The sequence below is a fragment of the Pipra filicauda genome, unplaced genomic scaffold, assembly GCF_003945595.2.
Source record: "Pipra filicauda isolate LSUMZ 115617 unplaced genomic scaffold, ASM394559v2 scaffold283_size971201_pilon, whole genome shotgun sequence".
In the NCBI taxonomy this organism is placed as follows: Eukaryota; Metazoa; Chordata; class Aves; order Passeriformes; family Pipridae; genus Pipra; species Pipra filicauda.
This window is the reverse complement of record NW_024104402.1, coordinates 552,916-567,161: the sequence shown is the minus strand read 5'-3', so window position 1 is coordinate 567,161 and position 14,246 is coordinate 552,916. Positions and strand designations below refer to the sequence as shown.

The following is a 14,246-nucleotide window of genomic DNA, read 5'->3' as shown; positions in this document are numbered from 1 at the left end:
CAGGGGAAATTCATACTACAGATGACACATCAGCATCTCCCTGGGCAGAAAATCTTGAATACGTGTTTTTGAAAAGAACATTCAGTGGCATCTCAGTTAAACATTCAACCAAATTATTAATGATGGCTATGAGAACTTTCACTTTCTGACACTTAAGTTCAAGGAAAATTATAACTTTTCTTTGAAAGCTATTTCAAGTGCTCAGTAGTTCTGATTACCATGTGAACATGCCAAAATCAATAAACCATTCCAAGTAAAATAAATATATTGTGGATAAACCAATTTCCTTGATAATACTATAACAGTATAATAATTTAAGTTTGTAACAAATCTAAATTTTAATATGAGCACATGACTAATCTTTATCAGTCCAGATTAGACAGCTTTGACGCTTTTATGAATAATAAATTACTTTTCATTTAAATTAAATGATAGATAAAAGTGCTGTCCCAAATCAGAAACACATCTCTGTAAGTGGTATAATAACATTTTGAAAAACTGGTTAAACTACATCTTGAAGTAAAAAAAAACCTTGAGGTATTATATAAAGTAAAACTAAATTCTCCAGCTTTTTTAGCTTAATGTCAGTGTCAGCTTAAGCTTTAAAAACCTCAAAATGTAGATGACATAAAACTAAAAACATCTCTTCATAATTATTTCAGGTTCTGCTTCAAGTATGTATCTCTTAAAAAGCCGGCATTGCTTGTGTTAACAATTACAGTAAAATCTAAACTAATTTTTTGATATGTCATACAGAACATGTACACTATGGTTTACAACCTAAAACAATTACAGAGGGAAAAAAATGAACTCTCAATAATTAACTTCTAAACCTGAAGTTTAATTTATGTCTTAACTGAAACTTCAAATTTTGCATTTAAAACCCCAAACATTTGACTTCATACAAACCCTTCAAAAGAATTATATTATTGAAACATGCCAAGTTTCTAGGCTAAGATAGCCTATCACTATCATAATAACATTGTTAACACAATAAGCTAACCTCATAATGCTGTTAAAATTCAGCCAGGAACATAATCTACTTTCCTACCTATATCAAGAGGATGACTAACAAATTAAAACACTGAAAATATAGGTAAACAGAAACATAACTGCTTTGGCTGTAATTTGGAAAAGCTGAAAGATTAGAGCAGAGCTCAAAATTTCTGCAGAAATTACTTCAAAATTTTCAAAAATTAAATACTCTTAAGCCTTTGGTTACATTTCCTGTTCTTCTCAGACATTGTCCCAAAGCCTCACTTTTTTGCAACCGTTATGAGAAAAAGACCCAACTACCAAATCAAGAAAAGCATTTTCTACAGCACCAGGACGTTTTCCCATTTAAGTATTGACCTGACCTGACCCTGCCTGTGAGTGCTGACAGAATCAGTTCAGAAGGTGATGTGACTGCTGGCTATGAAAAGCACGATGCATGAAGGCAAGCTCCTAAGCCTGTAGCTCCTTGCTCTGTTATCTACTTTAATCAACTTCTAGTATGGTTTAGATGTTCAGTTCTGGTTGGATATTTTTGATATTACTATTCATGTTGCTTTAATTAGGAAAAATATAGTTTTTAATGGTATGCAGGTGTATTAAGCAACAGGTTTACTCTAGCCCCACTTCAAACTGAATCAAAGAAATATCTTATTCTGTATTCCTAAAATATTTTCATTTTATCAAACCAAATCCAAGCAAAATATTTTTTTAAAAGATGATGCACAAAGCTCTTGGTAAAAAAAAAAAAAATTGTAATGAAGATTCAATAATAAATCCCTCAAAAAACATCTTTCAGCCTGGTAGAACATGTTCCAGAAAAGCCCTAGAACCACCCAGAAAACTTGGTTTTCCTCAAGGAAAAGGCAGATCACGCTCTTTCCTCTCTCCCTCTGATCTCTTTAAGATATGAACATGAATCTTCCCTCCAGACTTTTACAGATATGACAACTTGAGACCACTTAACATGAAAAACTGGTCAGCACTTAACTGGGACTTTGTCCTTGTGAAGCATGGCATAAAATGGTCATCAGGGGAATTATCTCACCCCTTGTCCTACCAAGTGCTTCTGCTGTAAAAAATGCCATTTTGACTGACAGACAGACAAAAGATACTTAAGCTAGAGGCTTATAGGAGGACTGCTTAGCTTAATTATGATATAATTTAGGTCCTATTAAGTCATGACTTCTTCAATGGAGGAATATAAACTATGTCCTTAGAGATCATCTGGAGGTGATGAAGTGAGAGTCAATTGATTTATCTTTAGTATAAACAAATGAAACATTGCACCATATAAGCCCAAGAATAGGCTAAGGGAAAGACATGATTTTTCAGTTGGAAATCTAAACTTTCTGAGGAAAAAAAGAAATCAGTCCCTCCAAATATCATATTCAGAAAAGAAAAATGCCTTAATGCCTTATTAAGGCAACAGTTTGGTGAATTAACCCATTCAAGTGATTTGAGTTGCTGTAATAAATCTCTTGGAATGGTACACATTACATGGTTTCAACATTATGTTGCTTTCATTCTTTGAAGAAGGCAGTTCCCCCATCAAGTGCAAATGGAGAATGAACCCCAGGTGTCACATTTGAGCAGGAACCCACCAGCAAACACTCCAAAGCCTGTTTTTCATTACAGAAAAATCAACTATTTAAGAGTATTTGGTTTCGCAGTAAACATTCCATTGCATATCAAAAACCCACGATCTTTTCTCGATGTCTAATTTTCATCAAGAAAAAATAATTTGAAAAATTATTTCCTTAACTAGACTTACATTAAATTATTTTTATTTGACTTTGCATGTGGGAAGATCATAAATTAATGTTTGTAGTCAAAACACTGAAGCTTTGGAACAGAATTTCCAATTCTGGAAGCTCTTACTGTTCAGCTTGGGCCTACAATTTTTATTTTTGCTTGGGAAGTCACTTGACTTGTCACTGGGCACCACTGAAAAGAGCCTGATTCCATCTTCTTTACACTTTCCCTTCAGCTGTTTATATAGATTGATCAGATGACCTCTGAGCCTTCTCTTCTCTGGGCTAAATGGTCCCAGTTCTCTCAGCCTTTCCTTGGGAGAGATGGTCCAGTTTCCTAACCATCGACAGGATCTCGAAGTGGCCCTTCAATGGACTGTCTTGTAGCTCCACATCTCTCAGGTAATGAGGAGCCCAGAACTGGACACAGTACAGCCTCACCAGTACTTCTAGAGGGGAACTGTTCCTACCACAGACTTTCTTTGGGCCTTCAGAACAAAGACTGGTTTCCTAACACTGTCCCTAGTAATCCAGAATGTATCCATGCTGTAGGTTTCCTAAGCATTATACAAGCAACATTTTCATGTGTTTCTATGCATGACCCATTTCACATTTGAAGCATAACGTTAAAATTAATTTTACTCTTGTTTTCCTCCAGCACAGTTATTAAAGGATCCAAAGGGGGATGGCCTTCATCGATGGCTATGATTATTGAAATAATTTGGGAGATTACCTTTCTGCAAATGAATAAACAACAGATTTTGTTTCTAGAAAGAAAGATCTGGACTGCATAAAATTCAAGGACAGACAAACAATTCCTCCCATGCTGAAGCTTGGTTTTCCTCTGTCACCTAAGTAATTCAAAAGACAGAACAGGCTGCACATGGAATGAATAATTAAAAAAGTTCTCCTTATGTGGCAACTGTGCTATTCATTCAGTTACATTCCCTGAAATCCGAAATACACAACTAATCACGAAATTCCTTGTGAAAATTCATAGAACTGCTGCCAAACCAATTAATAGAATTCCATCTGATAAAATTTTGTAGCTATACTTAGAACCTACTGTTTAACATTTGTGCTTGACTGTCATCTGGAGTTAGGGCAGAGACACACAGCATTTATTCTAGACAAGAACAAGAAAATAAATCTGACAGCAGATACCTTAACTTACAATTACTTCAACTGTTTGTTGAGGTTTTTGAGAACTAGGGTGTCAGACTACTGGGGGAATACAAAAGATGAAAACAAAACAATTTCCTTCTACATTCTTGTGAAACCTGTTTGGCTCTTTTTCTGAGAAAAGATAATCTCTTCTTTCATAAGTTTTTTCTCTTTACTAGAATCTAATGAAAAGGGACCAAAGAGAGGCACAAAGCCTCTCTCATAGAATGAGGTGGTAGAAATACACAGCATCTTTATTAAAAAAGTCCAACAGCTAGTCATCCAAAGTCATAACAATGCATAGTTAACAAAAAGAGAGGGTGAGGAAAAGATCTGTTGCCATTCAAAACTAGGATGTGACTAATTGCTGCACTGCTAGAATTTCTGTTTGCAAACCACAGCTGACAGACACACAGAGGAAGCCTGGACCTGCCTCCCTGAGAGCATTATCCAGGAGCAGTCTTAGAAAGCAGCTGACAGAGTACAAGAATTTCTTAGATGATGATGGTTAGACTAACATTGAGAGTGCAACAATAAGTAGATAAATCCGAGTTGGTGAATAGAACTAACACCAGGGAGCAGAAGTGATTTTGATTTTCACTAGAACCTTAGAAATGTTGACACTAAAAAGATATAGCTTTTTTGCCTTGGAATAAAGGAGCAAGATCATAGAATCTTAGGCAGGGCAATCTCGTGTAGATTGAGCTGAATTTTGAAATACAAAAAAAACGACAGTCTTAAATAAAGCGTCTAGAAAGACCACAATTCAGTGGCCAGAGGTTGGGCTTCTTCTTTTTGTTTCTTAGGAAACAAAGTTCAACATGATTCCTACAGAGTTGACAGCAAAAAAAATAAGAAAAATTGTCTTAAGCTGTGATTTACACAAGTGAACCATTTTTCTGGAAACAGCCAAATACTGTCTCTGTGAGAATACAGATAAATGCTTTGCCATTCTTGTCACCTGTCTTGCATATACTTCTGCTCCCTGTAAACATGCAATTTCTCTCTCTACAGTCTTGGATACAGAGAAGCATAAAGGGGGAAAAGAACCATATGTTTTAATCGAACTCAAAGTAGAAAGATTTCTTTCTCCTCTGTCTTTGTAGCAGGGTATCTGGTAGTTTCTGGTACTATAATTACTAATAGTAAAGAATTTCAGTGTTTTCCAAATAATTCTTCAAGTTATGTTTGCCCTAAAAACACAACTCTGCACGAGTCCTAGGGCAGAAGATACACGATTTCTTTCCCCCAACTTAGTCCCAGAGAAGGAAAGTATATAGATTTTAGAAAAGAAAGAAAATGAACTTATTAGACACAGCCTATGGCTCCTCAACAGCAGAGCTATAGGTGCCATTATCAGCAGAAATTCAAGCATTTTTACTAGTATAAAATGTGCCAGCTACAAACCCTAAATGTACCACAAACATTTTACTAAAGTAGTCACACTTTACTGATTATAAAGTTATAGGAATAATATACAACAGCACTATTATTTGCCCACTTAGTCACATGATGGATATTAAAAAGTAGGACAGAGATAATAACCCTTCCTCATTTGTCTCCTTTTGACAGAGAAATGTAATTCCTCTTCTTTCTGTGACCAGCACAGTTGTGCGGTTGTTTTGCACCAGCAAAGAAATAATGGTACAAAAGGATAATTACAAATAAATGCAAAGTTTGAGCTCAAAACAGACATCACATAAAGCAAAATACGCATTTTTGTCAAGTCTGCTAAAGATCTCAAAAAGATGTACTGGTTTAACCTCAGATTGAGCTTCTACTTTTCAATGGCATCATCAATGCCAGATGAAAAGTTAAGTCCCAGTAAAATTCCAATACTCTGAAGGTCACAAAAAAGATGGTCACAGCTAATAAATAAAAACGAAAAAAAATTATTCTAAAAGTGTCCTTCGAGCACGTCAACATAGAGACTAGACCAGGTGACATCAAAGGCTTTTGGCAATAGACAGCCATTTAAAAAGGTGGATGAGTTCAGGGTTTCCAATTTTCTCACCTTACATTAAAAAAGTAAAATACATAAACAGGACTTAGCCCAGACAAATAAGGAGCCTCAACATGAGCAGCAGTTTCCCGTATGACAAGATAATACTCTGAGGGGGCATCTTCTGAAATCTTTCTACAGATCAGGATTAAATATGATCCCCCTGAGGTCTCTCTGACACAGGATGGACAGCCTACATTAAATAACCTATGATCCTCTAAATCAATAAAATTATGGAGAGAACAACGGCAAGATCTAACCTGAACACACCAACACACAGTTTCTTCCTTGTCTATCATAAAGCAAACCATTCTACACCTCACAAACTAGTTTTGTGACCCATGAAATCCTAGAGAACACAAGTTTAAATCAGCAGCTCTGTAGGAATAATTTGCATGTTCATTCAAAATTTGTATCTCCTACACATACACAGCCAAGGCTGGACAGGGGATCTTATCTTCTGCAAACACAGTGGATGTCCAGGTTATGCTGCTGGCAACAGATAGCACTGCCAAAGCAAGTCAGCTGAGGTTTCATGTGCAAGATTTTTTTCCTTATTTACTCCTGAAAACGCAAGAAACTCAGATATCAGCACTCCCAAAAGATGCAAATTTCCAAAGCATTTCTGCATCTAAGTGGCATGTTCCATAAGTGTTCACATGGAACCTGGACCTCAACAATAAAAATATGCAGATGCGTAAGAAATAAGAGACAAATAAGATAGATACTCTCTATCCTTCAGAATAGTGAGTTGATTTCTGGAAAGTAATTCCCAGAAGAGATAAAAACCAAAACATAAAAAGCAAAAGCTCACCAGAAAGCAAGAGAAGTCCTTTTAAAGATGGATTTATAGCTGAGATTGTCCAATTAAAACAAACAAAAACAACAACAACAACAAAAACAGACTGATAGAGGTCCTAAGTGATCCTAATTATCCTCTTCTATTTCAAAAGAGTGTTTGATAGAACTGAGGGACAAAACACTGAAAGAGAGCTCTCTTGCTTTCACTACATAGTTAACTGAGGCTGAGGGATTCGTGGTGTGCACACTGCAATTAAAATTGAGATTATTATACTGAAAATAAATTTTGTTAAAACATCTAATCATATAAAAAAATCTTACAGGAGGTTTACAGGCTTTTGTTTAATAAAAGGAGGCAAAACTTCACAGTAGAACACTAATTGCTGGTGCAAGAAAGAATTTTTACAATGGAAAATATCCTATAGCAGTCCATTACTCTAATACTGTTTGCTATTACTAAAGACAAAGAAATGGTCTCTGACTGAAAAAATTGCAGTTCCTCTCTTCTTGATTGATATTCACAATTACAATATCATCCAAAGCATGCTAACGGTATAAAAGTTCTCATAATGAAGAGTAGTAATAATATCACCATGTAGTGTGCAATATTTACTGCTTAGTCCTTGTAGCTATGGAGCTGGGCTCATGAAAGTTTGATTCTTTAAACATGTAAGATTTTCAGACACCAGAGCTTCACAAGTGAGATCCCATACTTGTAAAAAGACACTCAATCCTCCCATTGCTTTCACTAAAAAAAAATCACAAATGTCCCAGCACTTGGACAGTACTTGCCAAGCCTATTAAAATACCAAACATATGAATTCTTTTGCAATCAACAGTTGAGTTTGTTATCCTCAGAGAGAAAATCAAGTAACACTGTTTACTGTATTACATAATCCCATTTTTGCACCTGCCTTTTGGTATTTTAATTTTTATTTCTTAATACTTGACCTTTATATACCTTTAATACTTGACCTAATACTATGAGTCCTTTAAATTTTGGGAACTAGTATGTTTAGGTACCCAAGTTTAGTCATGAAAAGTGTGAGATGACATTTAAATGGTACCATGTTGCTTTTAGAAAAAGTAGCACGTGAAAGACCGATCACTGCAAGTTCTAATCTTACTATTAGGAATAGCCATGCTGCTTTTAAATCAAGCATTCTTTTTAAGGCATACTAGTATTTCTATATAGCTTTTGCACTTAAGAAGCATGCAAAATTCTAACTGCATAAACCTGTAATGCTTTAACAGAATTATATTCTCTCAACATCGGTACAATTCAGAGCAGGAGAAACTCCAGTATGCTGGGTCATGGTATCACACAATTCAAAGTACATTCCCACACAAACCGGGTACACTCTTTTCCTCTGATTAGCTGACTGTCAGTAGATATTTTTTTCTTTACTTTAAAGTACTATTCTAAATAATGAGTTCTGTCACATTTTGGCCAAATGTAGCACATTGTACCAAAACTGAGAGACACTGAGCAAGGAACTGTTACCACAGTCCTAGCTCAACCATATAATTCTTATGCTATAGAAGTGCTACTGAAACAAACAGTGTCATTCAGAAGCACTCATGAATACAAAGTATTAAATGTGTAACATTACACTATGGCGACCTTAGAACAAGTAGTTAGCCACCGCTTCCTTAGCACAATAGGAAGTTGCGGATCTGGATTTCCCGCAGCACCTGACATCATAGATGGCTAGCAGTTCCTAAGAAAACAGTTTTTCCTGGATTAAACTGAGAATTTTAAAGCATTAAATGATGCAAATAACAGTGATTCAAACTCCTGATTCGACACCCCTAGTACGAGGGTCTATAAGGGTACATTGTCTGACTACTTTTTTCTTCACATATTTAGCACCAAGGAGAAATATACTACACAAGTCACACCCTTCATTCCCAGCCATACTTCAAATCTACTTAAATTTCTTCAAGAAGATTTAAACAAAGGAAAAAAGTGGCCATAATGACCAACTTTTCTAGTGTGTCTAAAAGCTTAAACGAAAGACATAACATCTATTATGCTCTCTGCAGGCAATACCTGTTACTCATGTGAGTAACACACACAGAGGGTATGGTTTGGAGCAGCAAGCATCATAAAAACAAATTTTGTGCTTTTAAACCTCCAAAAGACCGACAAAACTATCGGCTGCTAGCTCTTGCCCCAACATGAAGAGCAAAAGAAATCAGAATTCAAAATCCATCTGCAATGACACCTACTGGAAGGGAAAAGATTGATGACTCAGGCTCACATCTGCCCTTCATACTCGTCAAATACTCTCATTGATCTCACAGCACCACTAGGCTTATGAAAGCATCCTTGGAGTGGAAACACATTTAAGAAATGACACCAGCACATCTCTTCCACAACATCAGTTCTTAATTTTTGTTTATGAACTCAGCACCTGATAACATTCCCTGCCTAGTGAACTACTGAGCTGCAGAAGAAGCCTCAACTTCGCAAGAAAGGCTGTTCTTTTAAGATCACCCTAAAAGTTGCGTGAGTTATAGGCAGGCCACTAATTCCCCATGTAATCGTCGCCTTTTTAACACCAGCCAAAGGTCTACCTTGCTGCAGATTAACCTCCTCCGCATCCCGAGTGCCCGGGGCACACACGCGATTACCGCCTCTCCTCCCGCCGGCCCTTTGACATTCAGGGGCGGCCGGGACCGAGCCGCGACCCTCGGGCTGCCGCGCCGGGAACAGGCGCCCGCGCAAGTTTCGGCACCGCGCACCGGCGGCAGTGGGGGGAACACGACCCGACCCGTGAAATCCGACGGCCAAAAGCCATTCCCAGGCTGCTTTTACCCACGGCGATGCCCGGGCGGGGGGGGAGGTGAGGGAGCGCTGACTGTCCTTGATGTATCCCGGTCCTCTCGCCGGGTCCCCGCGGCGCTGACGGGACGCGGGATTGCCGGCGCTGCCCAGGACGGCACCGGGGGCAGGAGGCGGCGTGGGGACACCCGCGCCCCGCTCCGGGGCACCGGGAGGAGAGGGCAGGGAACGAGCCGGGCTGTGGGGTCGGGACAGCCGGAGGGGGTTGGGACAGCCGGGCTGCGGGGGTCGGGACAGCCAGAGGGGGTCGGGGGCCCGCGGCGGGAGGCGGCCCGGCGGTACCTGATGATGTCGTCCTGGTGCCCCAGGTAGAATTTCTGCCGGTGCTCCCGGGGGCTGTAGACCACGCCGACCCCCGCCACGAAGTAGACGATCTCCTTGGCCGCTGTGTAATAGAGGTTGTTGCGGCACTGGTGACCCCGGTAGCCATAGACCCACTCCAGCCGCAGGTGGCAGCTCGGCGCGCTCCGGTCAGCCATGTCCACCCGCCCCCGCCGGCCGGGTACGGCTCTCCCCAGCCGGAGACCCCGCGGGAAGGGGGCGACGGGCCGGCCGCCCCCTCCGCTCGGCTCGGTGTCCGCCGCGCTAATCCCTGCCCGCCGACATGGATGCCCGCCGCCGCCGCGCGTCCGCCGCCGCCTCACAGAGGGCGCCGCCGCCCGAGAGCGCCTCGCCGCCCCGCGCCGCCAGACATGGCTGCGCCGAGACACCGCCCGGGACGCGGAGCGAGGGCGCGGCGCCGCTCGGGCCCCCCCCCTGCGCCCCGGCTGCGCCTGCGCCGAGGGCGGCGCCGTCAGTGGCCGGGCGGGCCCGCGGGGCTGAGGGGGCGCGGCGGGGACCGACCGCCGGTAGTGGGGGGCACTGGGCAGGAGGTAACGCGCTTCACCTTCGCCTGCCATGACGCGGGTTTTTTTCTAATTTACCTTTTATTTTATTTTACTTTATTTTCTCTTTAAGCGCGGCTGTGTCTTCTCCCCCTCACCCAAGTTTAGGGTTTTTTTTGTTTTCACTGCCCGTCCGGGGAACATCCCTGTTCCTTGCCTTTCCGCCGCCCTGCCGCCGCCGGGCTCTCGGCAGCGCTGGGGCTGGATGAGCCCCAGCCCCTCGTCAGCCGCGAGTGAAAACCACCCCCCGCTCTCGCTGGGCCCAGCGGCAGCTCCGCTTCAACCGAGAAGAAAATGCCAACTGTAATTTTTAATGACGAATATTTAACCCTTTCAGCCCACTGCCTTACTCGTGTGCCACACAAAAGTTACTTCCCCATCTTAATTTCCCCATACAACTTTTCACCCTTAGCGTTTTAACCCGGCGAAGTCGCCACTTTCCGACCTCACAGGTGTGGGAGTGACTTCTCTGTGCTGCGTGAGGCAGCAGTGCCGGGGAAAGCCCCCCGCCACATCTAGAGTTTTGCCCGAGAAAATGTACTCCTTCCCAGCTTTTTCACTCTATAGAGAATCTCCCTGGCTAAATAAATCCTCAGTACATGATTATACAAACAGGTTTGTGCTATAAAGTTGAATATCTCTTCTAAAAGCTCCTGGGTAACTTTTCTGGTCTGACAATTGAAAATAAACCCTTTTCCTATTACTTTAGACACAGATTTGGCTTTCCAAGTTGTATGTATTTTGTGAGGATTTATTTTTGAATCTTCAGTCCTTTAACTTCTTTTTCTCTTTTACTATTCCATTAGCCAGACTGACTTTTCTTCCACAGAACATTTACTTTTAACTAGTAAGTTCACGTTGGAGACATTTTTCCATTCTACTTTATTTTCATTTTAATTAGTGGTAGTTTTTCCTCTTAAACCTTTCTTGAATAAATACTTAATAATAAATACTTGAGTAATACTATATTAGTCCTATCATTTTTTTAGAAAATTAATTATTTTGTAAAAAACCCTGCATTTAAGTATTTTAGTCAAGTAACTTTGTATTAACATATTTTCACAGTGCAGAACACCAAGAGATGATATTTTTTCTCAAGCTCTTACAACAAGGATGTTCATGACACCAGGCTCAGATGCAGCTTCCAGTCCCACACGTTTATTGAAAACAACATGGCATGGAGCAGAAATCTGCAGACAGATTCATGCAGCCTGAAACTTACAGCCAAAAAAATTTAAATTTTTGAATGAAAGAAAAGGACTTTTATTCCTTATCAGGCCAAAAATTCATATATATTAACCAACAGATAAAGCAAATGTTACTTCCCCAAAAATCATAAGCAGTTTTCCACTCTTCTAATTGCTTCCTAAACACCCAGAGCACCTTGGAACTTGGATAGAAACCACAGTTTCTTAGGAGTTCCCAAGATGGGAGAGTAGCCACGGAAACAGACTGGAAAATTCCCAGCTAGCTTCTGTTAGAAGTGCAAAATGTATTATTCTTTCTAATTGGATGTTAACTTTGCATGGCTGTTCTGTGTTGCTATCCCATGGGAAAGGTAGTTACAGAAAAAGTCTATAATGATGCTTAATCTCATTCTGGAAATTGGATTGATTATCAGCAGAATTAGGCATCTGATATATTTGACTTCTGCTGTTGTAAAAGCCCATTTGAAAGTGGGAGTATTTTTGTGGTACGAATTGAGAATTTATTCATTTTCTGCTTACTGCATATATAATGTATATTTAAATATGAATATACAAAAACATAATTATAGTCTTTACTTGCTTCTACTCTCTATAAATACATACTTTTCTTAGGTTGTTACTTAAAGTGAAATTCTGGATCTCCCGAGATCAATACTAATGTGTGGTATTAACTTCAATTGGAGCTAAAACGTTAGTCTTGTCATCTTACTCAAAATTCAGGAACTAGAACAACAGAGTGTTTGATTAGTAAAAGTGAATAGGCCAATGTGCAAGTAGAAGTTTGCACACTCGGCATCTATTTTGGACAGGAATAGGAAGCAGTGCAGTATCCCAACCTCCTCCTCTATCCTTGCTCTGCCTAGCGTCCCCACTCGGCTCTGACACACACCATTCCTTTGGCTCTAGCAGCCCGTATGTCTCGGCGCAGCATCACTCATACCGGGCGGTCATCGCCTCGGGAGCCACTGGGCCTCACGATATCCCTCCCTCAGTGTGGCACTCGTGTATACGTTGCGTATGTACACCGGCACTCAGACACCAGTCCCCCTCCATTCTTTTTCTCGGCAGATGCACAAACTAAACACGGCCGGTACTCTACAAGCTGTGTTCAGAGGCAATGAATATCCTCTGGAGCCTCCCCCTCTTCCCGCAACTCGGGACGGCCGGGAAGGGTACGGCGCTGTCCAAGGTGCTGATCGTGGCAGGCAGGACACACGTGGCCGGGCGGTGTTCGCAGGGAAAGGAAAATTCACGGATTTCAGAGAATATTCTGAGTTGGAGTCTTCTGAGTTCTGATCTTGGACAAAGATCACCGAGTCCAACTCTTACACAAATGGCCCATACAGGGATCGAACTCAGGACCTTGGTGTTATTAACACCATGCTCCAACTAACTGAGCTAATCTGAGGGTCAGGAATGCTTCTCTGATACTACAGTTACTGCAGGGAAAAAATGACCTTTTGCACAAATAAGAAATTTTATGTTCTTCCAGTGAGGTATTTTACAAGTGAAACATGGTGTTTGGCTGTTTTGCCTCAGCTGCCTATGGTGGGGTTCATATCTTTCCTATTAAGTCAGATACATCACTGCAAGTTGTGTTTCATTAGCATACAGTGACACAGGTACATCACCTCTCTAAATAAAATCAGATAAGTGGCATTTTAATGTTTCACAACTTATATATAAGAATATGTACTTACAAAAATATAGTATATTGCAGATATATTTACAATGTATCTCATGTTCTGCTAAATGGAACAAGGCTTAGAGAAGTGATTTCTTAAACAAATGCTCTTGAACAGCTAATTCCAGAGCACACAAGATGAGGGATTATTCTCTGTTAAGTCCTAAGTAATGCAGAGTAGCTGGTTCAAGTAGTAATTATATAATATGAAAGAGATGAACAACAGTGACAACATTAATTTCAACATCCTTGGGGATTAAAAGGTCTCAATCTATTATGGGAACACGATGTCTGAAAATAATACTTTGCAAAACTAAGAAACCTACTTAAGAGAGAAAGTAATAAGAATTGCCTGCTACTATTTAACAGCACTGAGTCAAATTCTTAAGATCACAAAGGCCTGTTTACTACTGGATAAAAACAAAAAGTCAAGGAAAAAAGATAGCATCGCAAGCTGAAACACTCCTTCAGAAAATGGAAAGTTTAATGAGGTATTTTATACCATATCAGCAACACATAAGATGTAAATTATTAAAAAAAATTCTAAAGGACTAAGATGTTTTATTGAATTAACAATAGAGATATTTTTTTTAAGTAACATTAGAAATAAGAAGCCTTGGCATAATCAGTAAGTCTACTGCATCAAGAAGCAAAGGAATGAATTAAGGTTGAGAAAACGGCACAGAAAAAATTATGGTTTCTTCACATCTCAACATGGAGGAGTCTGGGAAATACAAGATTGAAGCCTGTACTGGGTATGGTCATGGAAGGAAATATCTTTATCTGCTGGAAAAAGATGAGCAAAAGAGCAATATGCCATGAGTACATTATACTGTAGTTCCAAAAATTCTGACAGTTTCCAAGTATTGTAGCTGACATGCTCTGAAGAGAAAAATGCAGTTTTAAAA

General features: G+C 40.1%; 1 protein-coding gene across 10 annotated transcripts in view; it reads right to left on the bottom strand.

Moving 5' to 3' along the window:
• EML5 (EMAP like 5) overlaps window positions 1-10,238 on the bottom strand; it is a 109,920-nt gene extending 99,682 nt beyond the window's left edge. For 5 of the 10 annotated variants that reach the window (XM_039382810.1, XM_027738617.2, XM_027738624.2 and 2 more), the window contains exon 1: window positions 9,845-10,041. In XM_039382810.1, the coding sequence (XP_039238744.1) occupies window positions 9,845-10,041 (197 nt within the window). Of the gene's footprint in view, window positions 1-9,844 lie in introns of all 10 variants that reach the window. The other 5 variants (XR_005564084.1, XR_005564086.1, XR_005564085.1 and 2 more) reach the window with 2 other exon arrangements.
• Window positions 10,239-14,246: the final 4,008 nt, after the last annotated feature.